Source organism: Megascapheus bottae, unplaced genomic scaffold (assembly GCF_031878675.1).
Source record: "Megascapheus bottae isolate mThoBot1 unplaced genomic scaffold, mThoBot2.hap1 H_1, whole genome shotgun sequence".
Taxonomy (NCBI): Eukaryota; Metazoa; Chordata; class Mammalia; order Rodentia; family Geomyidae; genus Megascapheus; species Megascapheus bottae.
Window position 1 is genome coordinate 91,526 of NW_028327858.1, and position 21,658 is coordinate 113,183.

Sequence of the window (21,658 nt, forward strand, 5' to 3'; positions counted from 1 at the left end):
ATTGTCTCTTGTGAAATATGATGCTAAGTATTTCTAAGATACTGCAAGTTTTTATGGTTTTGTTTGGGCTTGGGTTTGTTTTAGGTTTTACTTTGCATGAGTTGGGGCAGTGCTAAGGATTGAACTCAGGACCTAGCAGGTGTTCTACTACTTGAGCCACATGTCCAGTTTTGGTTTGTGTCTCACTGAACAGCTGAAATCGGCCTTACACATTTGATCTTCCTTGCCTCAGTCTTCCAGTCTTCCAAGGGCTGGTACAAATCATATATATATATATATATATATATATATATATTAAACAGGATGTTTAGATACATCAAATAACATATTAATCAATTATTATGTTGTATAGTATATACACTATATGTTATATCATATATTATATATAATATATTATATAGTATAAATGCTTTTTTGGTCAGGATAATGTATAGAGGGGTTATAGTTACATTAATCAGATAGTAGATACATTACTTCTCACACATTGATACCCCTTCAGATGTTTTGTCCCCATTTCCCTTCCCCCACCCTTCCCAATCATGTTGTTTTCCCCCCTTCCCTTTCCTATTTCAAATAAACAAATAAATGTGTATACAATATACCAGATACAGTAACAATATGAGATTAACCATAAAGGGAAAAAAAGAGAAGAGAAATAACATAGTATATTAGGAACAACAACCACACAAGATAAAGCTCTTGTTTCCATATCCGAGAGTTTATTTCATTTAGTCTCATCCTATATGATCTTATGAACCTAGGTTTTGAGCTATGGTAATCCTCTGCTAGGAGAGTCCTAGATGTGGACTAATTGTTACAAATGAGGAACCTATGTACTTTTGGATCTGGCTTACTTCACTTCATATGATTTTTTCCAAGTCTCTCCATTTCCTTAAGAATGGGGCAATGTCATTCTTTCTGATGGCAAGTATATGCTATATATTATGTATTGTTACATAATGTATCATATGTAATATTTTATATAGTACATAATTTTAAAATATAATGCTTATAATTATAATATATAATTTTAAGATTGTTTATAATGAAATCTACTTTTATCTTCCTTCCTGGTGCATGCCTTTGATTTCATGTTTTAAAAGTATAGCTCTAGATAGTAAATTCATCTATATCTTACTTGACTATTCCACATACACTCTCTAATGCAATTTAAATTCATTTATTAGAAGGGCACCCTTCTTTTCTCCAAGCAATTAGCTATTTGTCCTAGTCTGACTTTTTGAATAGCTCATGTTTGAATATTAATTCTGTTAACAATAGGAGCATTCTCTGAATTCTTTCTATATGCCAGAGGTTGTGCTAGTGCATTACATGGATTATTTCAGACTAGTAATACTATTATCCACAAGTGATAACTGAGAAATTGAATCTTCAGGATTCATACCCAAGTGATCTGAGTATACATACTTTTAAGGAGTATGTTATTTCTATAAAGAATTTGCATCTATTTTTGGCTTAAACAATAAGGACAATTATTGACAAAACTGGAGTTCAGTGGTAATGCAGGGCTCACAGCTGATTTGGCTCCTGTTCAATGTCCCCATCATTCTCTTGGCTCTGCTCTCTTCTGTGTATGGCTTTCTACTCAGGCTAGAAGAGTTAGCTGCAGCAATCCCAGCCCCATATCCATACACACAATTTCTAGCAAAAGTAAAAGAAGCTGGGCATCAGAAATGGAGTTGTGGCTCAAGTGGCAGAATGTTGATCTTGAGCAAAGAAGTTAAGGACCCAAGCTCTGAGTTCAGTTTAAGTCCCAGCACACACACACGCATGCACGCATACATGCATGCATGCATCCACGCATGCATGCACCCATTGCCACTCTCAGAAACACTCTCAGGAAAAAAAAATTTTTGAGTCAATCCAACAAGATTCACCTCAAATCTTATTGGTCCACAATGGATTACATGGGCCACATGCCCATTTCTACATCAGTAATGAATAAAAAGCATGAGATTAAATTAAATAAATATATTATACAGTCTTATACCTAGGGTTAGAGACAGTGTCATATTTCCTCTCACACAGAAGGTGTATAGAAGTGAGAAGTATAGATATAGGTTAAATTCAGCTTTCAGATGCAAAAGGTCAAAATAATCAAGTAACAGTAGGTTTTGCAAATTATAGGGTAGATCAAGGCTTCCATCTACTGTCCAAGATTGGCTGGTGCCACAGTTGTTATACTTACCTTCCAAGAAAAAAAACGAGTGAAAAAGGAGGGAAACATGTCCCATAAGTTACATAATCGATTTCTACTGGACAGAACTTGGTCATTTTGCACTATTTAGTTGATGGAAGTTGTGAGATGTGAACTGTATTCCAAATAACAATGAATGCATACACAATTAAAAGGTTTTACTGTCATAAAAGAGGAAAAGAGCTGGGCACCAGTGGCTCACACCTGTAATCCTAGCTATTCAAAAGGCTGAGTTCTGAGGACCTCAGTTCAAAGCCAGCACGGGCAAGAAAGTCCGTGAGACTCTTATCTCCAATTAACCATCAGAAATTTGGAAATGGAGCTGAAGAGCTCAAGGACAGTGCCCAGGCCCAGAGTTCAAGCCCCACAACCAACCAAAAAAAAAAAAAGGAGGGAAAGATATGTTGAAAGAAGCATAAGTTCAACTGGAGATCTGTTATAAGAAAGAAAAACTAATGAGAAAACAGTGGGTGGATGACAGCCTCACCTGAGCCACTGGCCAAGTCTGGACCAGCCAGCGGTCTGCTCAGGTTGACATTCTGTGTCAGGCACACACCCATACCTGGAACACAGCTATGAGCTATCCCAAGCCAAATCTCATGATTTAGGATGAAATTGGAATAGTTCCTTAAAACTATGGGCTTATATTTTTTTATCTATAAAACTTTTGTTAAAAGAGTCAAGGGGCCAGGAGCTTGGCCTAGCTGTAAAGTGCTTGCCTAGAATGCATGAAGCCCCTGGTTCAATTCTTCTGCACCATATATACAGAAAAAAAACAGGAAGTGGTGCTATGGCTCAAGCGGTAGAGCACTAGCCTTTGAGGAAACTCAAGGACACTGCTCAGGCCCTGAGTTCAAGCTCCAGGACTGGGAAAGAAAGAAAGAAAGGAAGGAAGGAAGGAAGGAAGGAAGGAAGGAAGGAAGGAAGGAAGGAGAGAGAGAGAGAGAGAGAGAGAGAGAGAGAGAGAGAGAGAGAGAGAGAGAGAGAGAGAGAGAGAGAGAAAGAAAGAAAGAAAGAGAAAGAGAGAAAGAAAGAGAGAAAGAAAGAAAGAAAGAAAGAAAGATTCAAAATAGAAAATAGCAAGGTTTTGTCTGTCTAATAAGCTGGTCTGTCTGGTTTATTATTTGTTCTTTATAGCAGTGTTATGATAGTAACTGCTTGACATACAGAAGTTTTGTTTTTTATAAAACATTCTGTGCCTATATATATTTTATTATTCACTATTAGAGTGATCATACATTCCAAAGGATATGATAAATATTTTATACACTGTCTTCTTGCTCTAGTTCAATTATTTTTCTGTCAGTAGGAAGTTGCATTCTGTTATAACTAAACCCTACATATAGTAGATAAAAACAGGGATACCTTTTTAAGCCAGGCATGGTGGCTTATACCTGTAATCTAAGCTACTCAGGAGGCTGAGATCTGAGGACTGAAGTTCAAAACCAGACAATAAAGAACATGAGACTCTTATCTCCAGTTAACCACCAGAAAACTGGAAGTGGCACTGTGGCTCAAGGGATAAGATGGTAGCCTTGAGCTGGAGCTCAGGGACAGTGCCCAGACCCAGAGTTCAAGCCTCACAACTAGGGGAAAAAAATATAGCAATACCTTTTTGTTGAGTAAGAAGTTCAGGGCTGGGCTGGTAGGCTTGGAAAATTCTTTAAGAATCTAAGCTTATTCTACATTTTGTTCCATTATTCCCAATATAAAGCTTTTACTGCAACTCTGCTATGATTCTAAGCATTGCATTGAAGTGCATTTAGGAAAAGGGAGGGAAAGGATGTAATATAAAAGCTGCATAATGCTCAGATCCATTTCTTTTTTTAAAATTAGGAATTTATTATCTTTCCTGGAAAGTACATCTATTAGATTAATCATTGGGAAGAACTATATCATATGACCAAAAGGCAAGAAAATCTTGGAGAGATGAGCATTTTCTTTCTTTCTTATAAAAAGAATCTCAGGGGCAATACCCAGACCCAGAGTTCAAGTCCCACATCTGACTAACAAGAGTTAAAAAGGGACAGCACAGTTTCTGTATAAAAATCCAAAGCAGAGGTTCAAGCCTCTTCATAAAGAGAATGAACATCCCCTTTCTACATCAGAACCATGGCCCCAAGTTGTCAAGAAGCTCTTGTCAACCCTAGGCTCCCCAGCTCAGAAGTGGATGACTTAAAAATCATGGGATTACTTGGTTATATCCTAGTCCAGGGCAATCTCCTCTCTTACTAAAAATCTATCCAATCCTTCTAGTGAAGTCTATCTTGTTCTCTGCCCTTTATTGATACACTGATACCACTGATACACAATTCCACTGCTATATTAATATTTTCCCCTTAAAAATTCAACACAATGGGACAGTCTAAGGTACAGTGAAAGACTAAGACACAACAGGGTAAGATAAGTCCTCAAGGTTCATAAAACCAATTAAAAATAAAGGCCAGATCTGCCAGACTCTAAAATGGATCCAGTTTTTTCTTTGTTTAATCTAGTGTCTTTCTTTGTTTTTGCTGCACTGGGGGATCCAATGCAGGATTTTATGAAAGCATGCACTGAACGCTATCACTGATCTATGTCCTCAGCCTTAGCCAATTTCTTTTATCTCTCATTTAGGGAAAATCCCTCATCCTATGATTGCTCCCTACTCTGCAAGCAAGTTTGCTCTAGATGGATTCTTCTCTTCCATTAGGAAAGAGCATTCACTCATGAAGCTCAATGTGTCAATCACCCTCTGTGTCCTTGGCCTTATAGACACAGGTAAGGTTAATATACTAGAATACATGGATGGAAACCAGACTGTATGTCTTACTTAGCATTGTAGGCAAAGTGGGATGCCATACTCCTTGATTCATGAGCACCAAGAAGCAGTGGGCAAATGCACTAACACTCTCACATAATGAAGTACAGCCTATGCCACATCCATCCACTGAACATCTTACACTCTTGTGGACTCTCAACAGTCACTACTTTTCTGCATCAACAGCAGTAAGGCATTGGTCCATTAACCCTCTGCCATGATGCACAAAGGAAAACACAATTGACTGAAACAAAAAATGGATAAACTTGGACTCACATAAAATGAACAGCTTGGGCCTGGTGGATCACACCTTCAAACTCGACTACCTTGGAGTCAGAGATTAGGAAGGCTGTGTTTTGAAGCTACCCTGGGCAAAATGTTAGTAAGATCTCTTCATCCCAATCAATAGCTCGGCCTGGTGGCACACAACTGTCAATCGTAGGTATATGAGAAGCTGGGGGATTATGAGAACTGGAGAACTGGATGATTATGAGAACTGGAGGATTATGGTCCAGAAAAGACCAGGCATAACCAACTCCTAGCTCAAAAATAACTAAAACAGCCAGGCACCAGTGGCTTATACCTATAATCCTAGCTACTCAGGAGGCTGAGGATCACATTTTGAAGCCAGCGCAGGCAGAAAAGTCTGAGACTCTTATCTCCAACAATCTACTTAGAAAAAGTCAGAAGTGGTGCTGTGGCTCAAATAGTAGAGTGTTAGCCTTGAACAAAAGAGGCTCAGGGGCAGTGCCTAGGCCCTGAGTTTAAGCACTAAGACCAGCAAAAAGAAAAATGGTATGAAACCATGTACCAAGTAGTAAAGCACACACCTAACAAGCACAAGCCCCAGGATCGCCCAAACAAATAAATAAAAAATTTAAAACAAATCCAAAGCTATTCCACAAAATGAATGATTCTTGATCTCTGCTCTTTGAAAGTGTCAAGGCCATAAGTGACCCCCTTGTATTGAGTGAAGAACTCTTTTACATTGGAGAAAGACAATATACAAGGAATTACTACTAAATACAATCCCAGAACATACAAGGATATTAATGAAACATGAGTCATGTAATTTAGTTACTTGTATAGAATTATATAGATTGTATTGTTGATCAGTGTTCCATGCTTACACCTGACATAGCAATCAGGAGAAACATATATACAACATATAAGGACGCACTTTGTTCAGTTTTTGTAAGTTCTCTCAGTCTAAATTCAAGACTCCCCAAAACATACAGCAAGTATGGTAGGAAAAGTTCTTTAAGGAACAATGAATATTTGTTATAGAATGAGACAGGCAGAGACTCCATGAAACAACAGAGAGAAAAAGAAAAGGATTCAATGTGAAGACATGAAAAGAGTAAAGGAAATAGTAGAGCTGCCTTCTACTGAGAAGTGGTCATGGTTAGGAAGGAAGTAAAAGGCTAAGTTCTACCTATGTTTTTACAAGTCAGTAAGTAAGCCATTATAAAATATACTGGGAGAGCCAGGCATGGTGGCTCTCGTCTGTAATCCTAGCTATTCTGGAGGCTGAGATCTGAGGATCAAGGTTCAGCCCTGGCACAAAAGGACCTGGGACTCTTATCTCCAATTAACCTATAGAAAACAGTGAAGAGGGGCTTGGCTCAAGAGTAGGGTGATAGCCTTGAGCTGAAGAGCTCAGGGACAATGCCCAGGCCCAGGGGTAGGGCGGTAGCCTTGAGCTGAAGAGCTCAGGGACAATGCCCAGGCCCAGGGGTAGGACAGTAGCCTTGAGCTGAGCTAAGGGACAGAGCCCAGGCCAAGTTCAAGCCCCATGACCCCCTGCCACACACAAATATATATATATATATACATATATATATATACTGGGTGTTTGCCCATGGATAGTTCCCATTAGCTAATAAGTAATCACATGATTCTACCCTTATTCTTGAAACCCCTCATATTCAACTTGCACCTCAACTAAACACTCAAGAGAAAATCATGATTCAGAACTCCCAAATACACACCTCTAACACTTCCAAAAAATCTGCATTCTGGAAGGCATGCCTTTGTTAGTACCAAATGTCTCTGGTCAACAGAGACTAAGCAATTCCCAGTTCCCCATGTATTGCCTCCAAGACGTATGAGGGTCAAGCACTAACAAATAGTCCCTAACTGCCAATCTGTGTGTAAACCTTCAGGTAATCCATTGTCTAGTCTTTGACAGCTACTGGTCTTAAATAATACCCCTCTTTCTTTGTCATCCACAGAAACAGCCATGAAGGCAGTTTCTGGGATGATCAATTTAGTAGCAGCTCCAAAGGAAGATTGTGCTCTGGAAATCATCAAAGGGACAGCTTTACGTCAAGATGAAGTATACTACGACCGCTCAGCCTGGACCAAATTCCTTCTTGGCAATCCAGGAAGGAAAATCTTGGAGTTTCTCACAATAAGAAGATATAATGTTGAAAAGCTTACAAAAAATTAAGAAGTAGCTTTAGGCTCAGAAAGGTAATGGACCTTGTGGCCATTCTGACCCATATTTCTTTTTTCTTTCTTTTTTTTTTACATTTTTTATTTTATTTTTTATTGACGGGGGTAATGTATAGAGGGGTTACAGCTACATTCACCAGGTAGTAGGTGCATTACTTCTCACACATTGATATCCCCTCTCATGTTTTTGTACCCATTTCCCTCCCCCAACCCTTTCCCAATCATCTTGTTCCCCCCCCCATTTTCCTATTTCAAATTAACAAATAAAGGTATATACAATATACCAGGTAACAAAGTCAGATACAGTAACAATATGAGATTAACCAAAGTCTGCCCCACATTTCTGAGTTCTTTCCACAAAAGCATCCTCCAGAGGGATAGCTAAACTATCCGCAGAGACAAGCAAGTCACAATTGGAATCACAATTTGCACAATGGAAATGTAATTTCCACAATAAATGTATGAGCCACTTTGCAACCTGAGGTTGCGAGATTGTTAGTGACCACAGATATAATGACAGGTAAAAGTTATATCAGATTCATCCCTTCTGTGTAATTTTGTGATGCTAAATACAATATTAATGGTAATAAAGATCATTTCAACTTTATAAATTCAATACTGATAGGTGTAATTTGAGTTCACTGGGTATTGATATTGTAAGAGAATAAGCTATACAAATAAAGCTTGTCAAAATTCATTTCATAACTTGTGCTCTGGACTTTTCCAAGCTGAAGAAATCACTTCTATGTTCATTTTGGTGGGCATCCTACTTTTCATCATTTCCATGTATTTCATATATTCTTCATATTATTGCATTCCCATTCTTTGGGGAATGCAAATACCTGAGCATGAGTCATGAAGGCAACTCAGGGAAGTGGCAGTCCTTAAGAATCTGAGCCCATCCAATATATAATTCTATGTAGGAATGCTCAACTGTTCATTCAACGTTTAGAGTGAACAGATTGGAATTCAAATTCCATTACTACTTTAGTCTTCATTCAGTCAACAACGCTTGCTAGTCATCATGTGACTACAATCAAATGAGAAGCAAAACACCTGTTACTGCTCACAACCTAGCAAAACCGTCCATTGGGCAAGACCCAACAGGTAAGAGATGACACTTCTATGTTGGATCATTTCCATGAAGTTTAATTTATAAAGAAAGGAAACTACTTACAAAAGCATGAGCAAAGCTTGGACATCACCAACAACAGTGCAGCATCTCAAGACTACCGAGAGGCCTGTAGAGACAAAAAGATAGAACTGTTAGGAGAACCCAGAACAGAGGTCAGTTTGGAGAGCACCCTGTGGCAGGAGCAAATTTGGTTAAGAGATCCAGTCTGCCACAAAGAGACATGGAGGAGGGAACCAGAAACAGAAACACCCCAGCCCAAATTATCTCTTGCCCTATGCTCTTGGCCAGTGTTTCCTATTCGCTTAGAAGGAGGATACAAAAGAGCAGACCATATAGGTCAGTGTCTCCCAAGACTAAGCATGATAGCAAAGGGTAGAAAGTATACTGGAAGGATCCATGGAGCATGTGTATATTTACATATCCAGCATGAACTCAACACTCCCAAACATAAGGCATGAATGATGCTAGAAAGTGGAAGCCTGGGGAAATCTTTTACCACCTCGAATGCTTGGGCAGCAGATTACATCAGAGATGGTTGAGCTGCTGGAGAAATGTACAAGGAACTCGATCTCAGAATATGACTATGGATGGAATTTTCTTAGAAAGAAGTTCCTCAGCCAAGTGTGGTGGTACCAGCATTTAGGAGACTGAGGTTTGCCACCAGCTTTGGCTATATAACCAGACCTAGTCTCAAAGCAAACAAAGAAATAAGAAGGAACGAAAGAAAGCGAGTATGGGAAGGGGGCTCCTAGCTCATGGTTCATAGGTATATATGCAAGTAAAACTTGGTCTGACAGGTGCCTCCATTTCTAATCAGTGAGATTAGCATTTGCAATCTTTAGAAGAAAGGAAGTTCCCCCTTCACCTGGGGAGAGGAAACACAGGGACTGATTTTCTAAAGGGAGGAGACAAGATTAAAGTGAACTTAAAATTTGTTTGGAAACAGGTGAAACTTCTAACTGAAGCCTGTCCCCAGGATCTGAAGAGATGAAGATTTCCAAAAGTAGGTCTGAGAATTGAAACCATCTACACCCACACAGCTTATTATCTTCATTAACATCACATTGAAATTCCATTGTCTTTCATCTGTCTGGCTTTACTATTCCAAGAAAGTCTGGCCCAGGAAGATAAATGCTGCAAGTCTGGTTTAAAATGCTCCAAATTTTGCCGGGCACGGTGGCTTACGCCTATAATCCTAGCTACTCAGGAGGCTGAGATCTGAGGATCAAAGGTTGAAAACCAGCCTGAGCACAAAAGGAACTGAGACTGTTTTTTCCAATTAATTTCTAGAAATTGGGAAGTGGAGCTTGGCTCAAGGGTAGGGCAGTAGCCTTGAGCTCAGGGACAGCGTCCAGGCCCAGAATTCAAGCCCCATGATCCACCAAAAACTAAATGCTCCAAGTTTTCAAAAGATAGCATCTAATGACTGCTACTCAGAAGGCTCTTCGGAACCCTCACTTCCTGTCTGCATTGTCCTGGCCAATCCCAATCTGCTGTATCACAATCCTTCCCCTGTCCTCATGGAACACATCACTGGAGCCCATCTTAGTCTAGACTCCCTGCTCTGAGAGGCTAAGGGGCTCTGTCAAGGTCCCCTCAGCTGAGCATGTGATACACTCAGCGTGAACTTATCAACAATTTTATTGGAATATGCACTTACTTAAAAATTGATTTGATCTGGCAAATATCATGTAACCCTTCTATTAATTACAATAAAAAATATCATAAAAAAAATGATTTGAGCCGGGAGCTGGTGGCTCAGGCCTGTTATCCTATCTCAGGAGGCTGAGATCTGAGGATTGCAGTTTGAAGCCAGCCAGGACATGAAAGTCCCCCGCAAGACTCTTCTCTCTAATTAACTACTCAGAAAAAAGCTGGTAGTACTACTGTGGCTCAAGTGGTAGAGAACTAGCAATGAGCACAGAGGAACAGCACCCAGGCCCTGAGTTCAAGCCCCAGGATCAGCAAAATAGACAAGTAAACAAATAAATAAACAACTGATTTGTTGCACGGTATCTCCTTTGTACAACTACTTAAAGATTTTTTTTATAAACTTTTTTTTTTTTTTGCTAGTCCTGGGTTGAGGCTTAGGGATTGAGCACTGTCCTTGGGTTTTCTCAAGGCTAGAGCTCTACCACTTGAGCCACAGCACCACTTCTATGCATGTGGTACTGAGGAATCGAACCTAGGTCTTCATGCATGCTAAGCAAGCACTCTACCACGAGGCCAAACTCTCAGCCCTGACTTAAAGATTTTTTTTAAAAGTTCTTTGACAGTTTTTTTAGGGAGGTACTCTTCAGGGCCCTCATTCAGTTCCTAACCTGCTCCCCAGCCCCTTTGGTATCTGCTGCCTTCCCTCCCCAAGTGTCAGTGGTTACCACACCTGGAACTGTTAAGTCTGCCCTTTCCTCCTTCCTCTTCACTGGCCTGGAACCAGTCATCACCTGACTGTTAATCACCTGTGAGTCAGCAAAGGCTCCCAGGCTTTGAGGTCACTTCCTCATCCTCGAAGGTCATTCCCTGAACTGCCCTGGTCCCCAAGCTCTGAGATCACTTCCTCATCTGTTGTGATCCTGCCTCCCGCCCTTCTCTATATAATGCATCCCCCTCTTTTCTTTTCTTTTTTCTCTTTCTCCTTCCCCTCTGTCTCCGCATGTCTCCATCTTGTCCGGATCCACAGTCTGCTCTTCCCCAGCAAACTTTCCTAACCTTACATGAACCAAATTCTAATGTCAGCATTCTTACTATTGGGCCAGAACCACTGAAAAGCAACCATCTTAGAAGTGGTGCTATGGCTCAAACGGTAGAATGCTAGCCTTGAGAAAGCCCAAGGACAGTGCCCAGGCTCTGAGTTCAAACCCCAGGACTGGTAAAAAAAAAAAAAAAAAAAAAAAAAAAAAGCAACCATCTTTCCTAAGTCACTTTATCAAGAGTTCAAAGATATGTGCCCACACCACATGTGGAATCTCAAGAATAAATTACTTAGCACTCTGGATCCCTGAACAGCACCTTGGCCTACAAGCCAAAAACAGATGCAAAAAAAAGACAACTATTTCAAGACATCTTGCCTCAGCCCCTCCTCAGGCCCTTCTAGTTTCTATAACCTTCTTGTGACCTTTGGGAGATAGTAACCAAGAGGAATCTGATTAGGAATTAACAACCAATCAGAATGATGTGGGGCCCAATTATTAAAGTGTACTTTTCAAAATATCTAATTACTATAGGGGCTGCCACTCAGTATAGGAGTCTAAATAGGCCTGAGTAGGCCAGGTACTGATGGCTCAGGCCTGTAATCCTAGCTATTCAGAAGGCTGGGATCTGAGGATTGAGGTTCAAAGCCAACCTGGGCACGAAAGTCTGTGAGACTCTATCTCTAATTAACCACCAGAAAACTGGAAGTGGTGCTGTGGCTCAAGTGACAGAATAATAGCTTTGAGCCGAAGAGCTCAGGGACAGTGCCCAGAGTTAGAGCCCCATGACAGACAAAAAAAAAAAAAAAAACCTCAGCCAACTGGAGAAGATGAGAGGATACGTGATGGAGGAGCCAGCAGCCAATATTTCATCGAATTCCTGAGACAAGAACCTAAGAACACTACAGTGCCCCACAGTGAAGCTGCACCTCTGGCAGGCACTGTCTGCCACTAGACTGCGGCAATAAACAGGTTTTTCCTGCAACACTAGTGGTCTGTACTGGCCGCTGAGCCAGGAGGGCTGTGTGGGCCATGCCCCACAAGCAAACAGCAATAAGTAAATAAATAAATAAATAATCTGTGTCATCCTAAACTTCTGCTGTAATTGGAAGTATTTGTGACCAGTGAAGCATTTCCCCAGTATATCAGAGGGAAGTTAGAGTCAGATAAGAGGAATAGCTGGGAGGAAGCATTTTGAGAAAAATTTGGCCCCTGAGAAATTTCAGGTGATGTGAACACACTGACTTAAATGCAAACCACTCCCCCTCCTCCTCCTCCTCCTCCTCCTCCTCCTCCTCCTCCTCCTTCTCCTCCTCTTCTTCCTCCTCCTCCTTCTCTTCCCCCCTTCCCCCTCCCACTTTTTTTCCCCTGGTTATTTGGAGTCTAGCAAACTTGTTATTTAGACTAGCTGAAATCCTCCAGATCTCAGCATCCTGAGTAGATAGTATTACAGGGAAGATCCAGCAATGCCCTCCTTTACTGGTTATTTTTGAAATAGGGTCATACTTTATAATAATTATGACCTGAACTGAGATCCTGCGCCTTCCCTGCCTTGCATCTCTGGGATGAGAAGTGCACGCATCCCCACCCAGTCACTGTGTTTCCACGGTAGCTGGGATGCTATGCCATTGATTGAGATGAAGTCTGCCCAAAGCTTTTGGCCCAGACTGCCTCAAACGACGATCTCCTGATCTCTGCCTCACAAGAGCTCAACAACCTATGCCAGCTACAACTATTCTTACATATAGTTTTCTGGTAAAAGCTAAAATTGTTTGACAAAGATGATGATTTAATTTTGACTAACTTTGCTAAAACTTGATACTAACTACCAAGAAAAAAAATAAGCCTAATCCAGGATATTATTAAGTCTAAGTAAGACTATTATACAAACTGGGTTCATTTTGCTCTTACTGGTTTTGTTTTTATATTTGCCTTTTTAACCTTTGTACCTGTTGACTGACAAAACTCTGTAGCTGACGTACTCAAAACAAAATAAAGCTTGCCTGACTTTGAGGACAACTACAGAACAGAGAGAACCAAAGTAACAAGGGACTTCAGGTGTGGTAAGCTTGGGAGCCAGGTGTAGTGGTTTCCATCTATAATCCCAGAAGCCAGGAGGCTGAAGCAGGACATACACATACATGTGTACATCCATCTGCTTGCATGAAAGTTACCACAGCCTTATTGAAAAAAAGGGTCACCTCCCTAGCAACTGTCTCTTCAAACTTCCACTGAGACTTGCTGTTCATCTTTGTAGCTAAGGAGTAATGTCTGAAAATATCTGATGTAATCCTTATTCGTTTTTACCTTAAGTAAGTTGCCATTGCTTTAATCTTATTGAATTCAGCCACAGTTTACTACAGTGTGCCGTCATCCCATTGCAGTGCCCTACACTTCCCAAATAGAGGTTACATTATTCTTTGGAGAAACACTGTATTCCATTTTGCTAGTTTGCTTTTCAAGACTGACATGTTTTATCTCAGCAATCCTCATACCAGGTCTATTATGTCAGATAAATAAGTCTAGAGATCTAACACCCTCTTAGTTAGCATCCCTACTAGGGCCAAGAATTAAACTGACATAGAGAGATGGAAGGAGAAAAGCATGTTTAATATAAATTTTGAAACTAGTTTTAAGCTTCAGACCTCAAATCCAGGCTTCTCCATGTGAGCTCCAGCCACTTGCCCCAACACATTAAGAATCAATTAGTGAAGAGCAGAGAAGATTTATTAAGCATTGTGAACACATCTAGAAGACAGGATTTCAACTCCTTTTCAACCATTACAGGGTAAAGACATCAGCTTTAGGGGTTTTTGTTTGATTTTTTTTTTTTGCTTTGTTGTCAACCATGGGGTTTGAACTCAGGGCCTGGGCACTGTCCCAGAGCTCTCTTGCCCAAGGCTAGTGTAGAGCACTGGCCACTTTGAGCTATAGTTCCATATCCTCTTTTCTCATGATTAATTGGAGATAAGAATCTCACTGACTGTATTGCCTAGGCTGGCTTTGAGCCACCATCCTCAGATCTTAGCTTCCTGAATAGCTAGGATTACAGGCATGAACCACCGGTGCCCTAGCAAGGTTTGGGTTGAGATAGAGGATGAGGACAGGGAGGGAGAGGTATGTATAGCTTGATGAGTCCCAAGTCGCTGGTAAGGTTGAGTGGAGCATCATCTCAGTCCTGGTTCTAGAAAGGGTTCTGGAAAACTCCTCTCTGCTCTTACCCGAGAGGAGCACTCCGGTCAAGAATAACCAGTCTTGATTGCTCGGTAGGTAGACTGTGCGGAGGACACTCTGCCGCTCCTTTCCTTGGGGGTAGCTTTCTCCATCCTTCCTGGTAGAGATGTTGTCAGTTCCACCCTTTCCTTGATTCCAAGGTGGCTTAGAACATGTAACACACGTATGAAAATACAGGCAGGATTCTAGGTGTTTCTCTTGCTTTGAAGTTAATCCACGGACCCAAGTAAGCAGTCAGTACTTTTCAACCAAAAAAAGTTTAAGTACCTGATATCATTTTACATGGCACGAGAGCCCTCATAAGAAAATGATGCTTGGAAAAGCAGCTAGAGTAAGTTACTTAAATGCTGAATTAAGACAAAGAAGAATAAAATGAAAGAAGTGATGAAAGGAGGGATTGGGCCTAGGTATTTAACTGAACAGAGAAGTGACTAGAAGAAGGAGGGTTAGTAAGGTTGTTTTGTGCAGCTTTCTCTTGTCATCAATTTTCTGTTCCTAAAGAAAAGAATGTTGGTTTAAATGTTAGTGCAGGAAGGATGGCTTTCAAATGGAAAGTGAAGCTTTTGCTTTTAAGAAAAAGCTCTGGGATCAGAGTGATGTCTCTGCTATTTGTGAAGTGCCTTGAACTATTAGTCATTATGCCAAAATAGCATTACTTTAATGACTTCAACAACAGGAAGACATTAGTTAATAATTGTATACTGGAAGTTTTGCTAAGGGAGATTTCAGGTCCTTTAAACACACACACACACACACGCACGTACACACCAAAACTATGTGGAATAATGGATGTGTTACTTTGCTTAACTGTAGTAATCCTATATATAAACATTATAGCTTATACTATAATTGAACTATATTATGTGTATTTTACAATATGCATCATATTGTAAAGTATACATAATAGTTATATAGTACACTACACATTATAAAGTACAACCCATTATGACTTACAAATGGTGAAATAATAGTATTTGTACCATTCATTATACATGGTCTGTAACACTCATATATCAATATCAAATATGAATAAATTCTAAAAAAAATATGCTGATCATGTAGGAGAACCGACATAACCTGGAAGCAGAAGATAGAAACCAGGGACAGGTCCAAAAGCCCCACAACCATCAGAGCTGAAGCCCCAAAGCCAACAGAAATAACAGTGCTCATGTGTCTTTTGTGCCAAGTCACTGATTGGCTAATGAGTGACCTTTGGAGTGGTGTGTTTCAGGGCTCCTGTACTATGTCTTTGGTCTGTTCTGATGTATCCTGAACTCCAGGTAACAGAATGAACCCATGACCAAAGAGCAAGAACACTTAGCCAGGCTTCCTTTCACCACCTCCTTATTTACTCTCAGGGATGGCAGCACCTGACACTGGCTGAATGGTGGGGGAGGAGGATTGCATCACACAATTTCTTTCCCAGTTTCTGCCAATTCAATTCCAAAGTTACCAGCACCCCAACACCTGTGAGCCTTCAAGTCAGTCATTCATACTGTTGTCCTAGAACCAGATGAGGAAGCATGGCATCTGGAACTCGGTCCTGACCCATTAGTCTATCATTGGCCTTAAACTGGGGCAAGCTAGACATGTCACTCTCAAAAACAAGGGAAAGAAATGTCAAGACAGCAGGAAGTCGGGGCAGATTCTTGGCTCTGAACAGAGGTTAACTTACATCCAAAGCTTTTCTTGACTGAAGATAGTTCACAGAGACCCAAAACTCTTTCATGTAAAAGAACCTTGGCTGGGAAGTGGGGCTGTGGTTCCAGGGGTAGGGTGGTAGCCTTGAGCTGAAGAGCTCAGAGACAACGTCCAGGCCCTGAGTTCAAGCCTCATGACCAACAAAAAGAAAGAAAGAGAGAGAGAGAAAGAGAGAAAGGAAGAAAAGAAGAAAGAAAGAAAGAAAGAAAGAGAGAGAGAGAGAAAGAAAGAAAGAAAGAAAGAAAGAAAGAAAGAAAGAAAGAAAGAAAGAAAGAAAAAGAGAGAGAAAGAATGAAAGAAAGAAAGAACGAAAGAACCCTGGCCACCTCTCCAGGGTTAGGCCACCTAACCGGAGAACACCAAACTGCTGGCCCTTGGCTCCTGCCATCTCCAGTACCCAGAAAGCTCTTCCCTTGCTTGCTGCCTACTCAGTATTTACTTCCCTACTCATGCACTCCTTTTTTGAGACAGTCTCCCTATATAGTCCAGGATAGCCTTCAACTTGCAATCCTCCTATCTCAGGCTTTCAAGTACTAGAATGACAGGCATGTGCCACCATTCCCCAGCTCCTACAAGACTTTGAAACAGCCCAACTATTACCTCCTGCAAGAAAATATTATTCTCTTTCCCCTATCCAGAGCTCTTAAGGTTAGGATTGATGATACATGTGTACCCTTCTATCTCTTGCATCTATAACTTTATATCTGGCTATTACTAGAATTTATCATATTTTAAGTTTGGCTTTAATATCACCACTTGTGTCTATATATAATTAGGTGAAGATCCTACTGTCTATTACTTAAGATTGCATCCTTGTACTAAATGTAGTTCTTGGCATGTATGAAACGTATGAAGTATTTAACATTTGTGAAATTAAAGATTTATAGGTCCTCTTACAGAGAATCTCTCTCTCTCTCTCTCTCTCCCTCTCTCTCTCTCTCTCCCTCTCTCTCTCTCTCTCTCTGCATCTACATAAAAGTTGTCCTTTGCTTAACACCAAAACCACAAGAATTGATCCAAAGATTATTGGATAATAGTAATATAATACTCTTATAGAGAGGATACTTTTGATTAAAATATGACATATACAAATCAAAATTTTAAAAATTGTGCCTTTCAAGTATCAGTGAGACTTAAGAATAGCACTATACTGGGAGAAAGGGAAGGGATGACATAGTTAAATATACCTGACCTAGTTAATTCCAATCACCTTCTCATATCATCTTTATAGTAACACTAAAAAAATTTACAAAAGAATAGCACTACAATAGGACTAGTAAAATGGGAGCATATTAAAGGAGGTAGAGGCAAGGAAAAAAATTATTTTTTTATGAGGACTTACTTTTTTTTGCCATCATGGGCTTGAGCTCAGGGCCTGAACACTGTCCTTGGCCTTTCTCAAGGCTAGAGCTCTACCACTTGAGCCTCAGCACCACTTCTATGTATGTGGTAAGGAAGAATGGAACCCAGGTCTTCATACAGGCTAGGCAAACACTCTACTACTCCCTGCTCAAGGTTAGTGCTCTACCACTTTGAGCCACAATGCCATTTCTGGTTTTCTGGTGGTTAATTAGAGATAAGAGACTCATGGACTTTTGTGCCTGGGCTGGCTTTGAACCACCATCCTCGAATATCAGCCTCCTGAGTAACTAAGATTACAGGCGTGAGCCACCAGCACGTGGCAATATAACATTTTTTTTAAACAGTAATGTTTAGCTCCCGAGATCAGTAACAAGGGTGATATCTGTCTAAGAGCAAATAAATTTCTATCTTTGCAGAAATGTGTGTGTATGTGTGTGAAAGTTTCCCTGGGTTTTATGCAAGACTATGGTTCTGCTGGGGTCTTTGTGAATAGTTCTTCTTAGGCACATCTTTACTGTCACTATTGTTATTATTGGATCCTGACAAAAGTAAGATTTTAATTAAGACAAATTTAACGGTATCTATGTAAAGTTCTTGCTAATATTGAACATCTCTTACAGTACAACTTTGAAGTTGCAAAATACTAAAATGACCTCTACCAACAATAACAATACAACATGAAGACATGGAGCAGACTGACTGCACCGGCCTGCCATGTAAACAAAGGAGTTATGAAAATGGTCATCTTCCTTCTGATGACTTTGGACTATATCAGGTCTGAGAATAAATATTTGTTCCTAAATTGTTTGTGTGGACATTTGATTAAACAGTTCTTCTGATGATTTTGGACTACAGCATTGGTTATTTGTCCTTGAATTGTTTGTGTGGACCTTTGATTAAACAGTTACCAGCTGGCTGCTTATAAGACAGAGTTCATAAGAACTCAAATGGGAACAGATTTAAGTATGCCTATACTGGGCCGTTCTGTAAAATTTAAGTTGTAGCTGTGCTAGTCAGATTTCTTTCCCTATAATAACTACCTGAGATAATCAACTTAGAAAAGTTTTATTTTTTTCCCTCACAGCTTTATCCTTTGGCCACCTTGCTTTTGAACCTGTGGCAAAGCACAGAATAGCAGAGCAAAACCACTCCCTTCATAATCAGGAAGTGAAAACAAGAAAACAAGGAAGAGGATGGGTACACACTGGGGATATACCTTTCAAGTGCACATCTCCACTGACCTAACTTCCTCCCACTAGGCTCCATCTCTCAAAGGTTCCATTACTTCCCAATAGCATCAATCTGGGGAACAAGGCTAGAGGATATTCCAGACCCAAACAATAGCAGGGTTTCAAGGCCACCACAATATTAAGTGTGTCTGTGATATTATTCTAGAAAATACAGCTTAGAGTTGAAGATTGTTGGGAGTGTTGAGCAGGAAGAAGCCCTTTACTAGGATTGACATTTTCTAAAAGAGAAGCAGAGAGTCACCCAGTAGAGTAAAAAAGAAGCAAGGTTATAAGTCCCAAGGTATAAAGGCCCCCACAACAGAGGACTTTCATTAGTGTTGTATCTTGGAAAAAGTCAAGTCCCATGCAGTTTAAATGTTTTCCTGTCATACTTGAGATTCCTTTTAGTTACTCCATTATATGGGTTACTGTAAAGAAACAAAGCTATAAACAAAAGTATTGCTTATTTTGTATTAATACTTTCATAGGAGCCATACAAGGTCTAGCATCCATCCAAGTGATTATTTCTTGAAGTTCTAGGATATGGTCATCAACAAGGAATGTTTCCAATGGGAAATGTTTCCCAATGGGAAGGGCAAGGCAAAACACAGATTGCTAGCCAGTTCATGCTTGGCGCTTCACTCAAAAGCAGCTTAAGACTGACACACGTAACTTACACCTATACTCTTAGCTACTCAGGAGGCTGAGATCTAATGACTATGGTTTAAACTCAACCATGGAAGTCAAATCCAAGAAACTCATGTCCAATTAACTATCACAAATACATAAGTGAGGTATTGCTTAAGGGATCAGCCTTAAGCAAAATTAAGCTAAGCAAAACCTAGAGGTCTTGCCAATGGCCAAGGACTTGTGCCTATAATCCTAGCTACTTAAAAAGCTGAGATCCGAGGCTCAAGGTTCAAAGCCAATCCATAAGACTTCTATTCCAGTTGTCTACTAAGAATCAAAACAAAACCCAGAAGTGGAGAATGCTAGTCTTGAGAATAAAAAATAGAAAATAGTTAAAAAGAAAAAAAGCTAGAGGCCTTGAGTTCAAGATCCAGCATGGGGATATAAGTAGCCTGATTAGAATCTCCCCTTGCATTCCATTTAGAGATGTAGATGCCAGGGACCTTCAGACAGAGGCCAGCTGGTGGTGAGACTGTAGAGCTCTCCTTGAGTTTAATTTGTTAAGTTAGAGTTTTCTTAATCTACTTTGCATTTTCAAGATCATTGCATAGTTATATGAATGACTCCAGTCACTTTAATTTTCATTCTACAGTGGCTACTTACCATGTAATATTTCTAAATTTTTATAGATTCTCTTTTTCATTATTTTATTGGTATTTATACTTATCTCCAAGTAAATCACAGAAAATGCCAGAAGTGGCACTGTGGCTCAAGTGGTAAAGTGCTAGCCTTGAGCAAAAGGAGCTCAGAAACAGCACCCAGACTGAGTTCAAGCCTCTTGGCTTGAGTTCAGTCTTGACAAAATAAATAAATAAATTATGTTATTAGTCCACATTAGACACACTAACCCTTCTGTTCTCTACTCATGCTTACTCTCCTGTGCCAAGTTCCACATTCAGGGTTGTGGAATACCCTGAAGGAATGTCCCATCTCAGATTCCAGTGCTTAACTGTACCTATTTTTCTTTCTTTCCTTCTTTCTTTTTTTATTGTCCATTGTGGGACTTGAACCCTGGGCCTGGGCACTGTCCCTGAGCTCTTCAGCTCAAGGCTACCACCCTACCCCTTTAGCCACAGCACCACTTCCAGTTTTCTGGCGATTGATTGGAGATGAGTCTCACATACTTTTTAGTGTCGGGGCTAGCTTTGAACCGAAATCCTCAGATCTTAGCCTACTGAGTAGCTAGGATTATAGGCGTGAGCCTATGCGCCGGGCTCAACTGTACTTATTCCTTGCTTTTTTTTTCCCCCTTAGGGAACAGGGGAAGTAGTTGCAGTGAACAGGGCTGTGGCACTCCCCACATGCTCACAAACATTACAAAAACTACTTGAAAGTCTCATTACCTGCCTCAAATGTGTCAAACCTATCTGACCACCATGCTGAAGAATTCATTCTGACAAGGCCAAAGCTACTCTCAGGATTGGATTATTGGGACAATAATCTCTACTCTTACCTTGAATTTGGGGGGAATTTCTCAACTAGAACACTGGTAATCATTTATTTTTAAATAAATTCCCTTTAATTTCCCCCCAAATTTCCTAACTGAATGGACTAGAAAAGTTTTTGGCAAGATTCTGTCTGCTCCGTCTACCTCCCAACCAGAGCTGCTTCATAAAAGAACAACTCTAGAACTGTCCTTCATGCTGAAGTCCACAAAAGACACAAAGTACTTCAGAAGAGCAGAAACTCTTCCAAACATCAGAATCTGGAAGAAGTGACTAAAGGAGAGGGGAAATCCTTACAAAGAAAACTACCTGGTACGTGCGAAAAAGCTACACTGAGGGGCCGGGAGTTTGGCCTAGTGGTTAAAGTGCTCGCCTAGCATGCACGAAGGCCTGCGTTTGATTCCTTGGTACCACATACATAGAAAAAAGCCAGAAGTGGTGCTGAGGCTCAGGTGGTAGAGCCCTAACCTTGAGAAAGTCCAAGGACAGTGCTCAGGCCCTGAGCTCAAGCCCAGGACTGGCAAAAAAAAAAAAAAAAAAAAAAAAAAAAAAAAAAAAAAAAAAAAAAAAAAAAAAGCTACACTGAGAATGTCTATTGTGTTTTACTATCAAAAATGCATTTTGGGGGTGCCAGCCATGGGGCCTGAACTCAAGGCCTGAGTACTGTCCCTGAGCTTCTTTTGCTCAAGGATAGCAC

General features: G+C 40.3%; 1 protein-coding gene across 1 annotated transcript in view; it reads left to right on the forward strand.

The window, feature by feature from the left end:
• The window catches only part of LOC150038954 (11-beta-hydroxysteroid dehydrogenase 1-like), a 32,347-nt gene extending 24,167 nt beyond the window's left edge, over nucleotides 1-8,180 (forward strand). The window contains exons 5-6 of the mRNA XM_090328115.1: nucleotides 4,835-4,978; nucleotides 7,253-8,180. Of these exons, the coding sequence (XP_090184241.1) occupies nucleotides 4,835-4,978; nucleotides 7,253-7,470 (362 nt within the window). The 3' untranslated portion in view covers nucleotides 7,471-8,180. The remainder of the gene's footprint in view (nucleotides 1-4,834; nucleotides 4,979-7,252) is intronic.
• The last annotated feature ends 13,478 nt before the right edge of the window (nucleotides 8,181-21,658 follow it).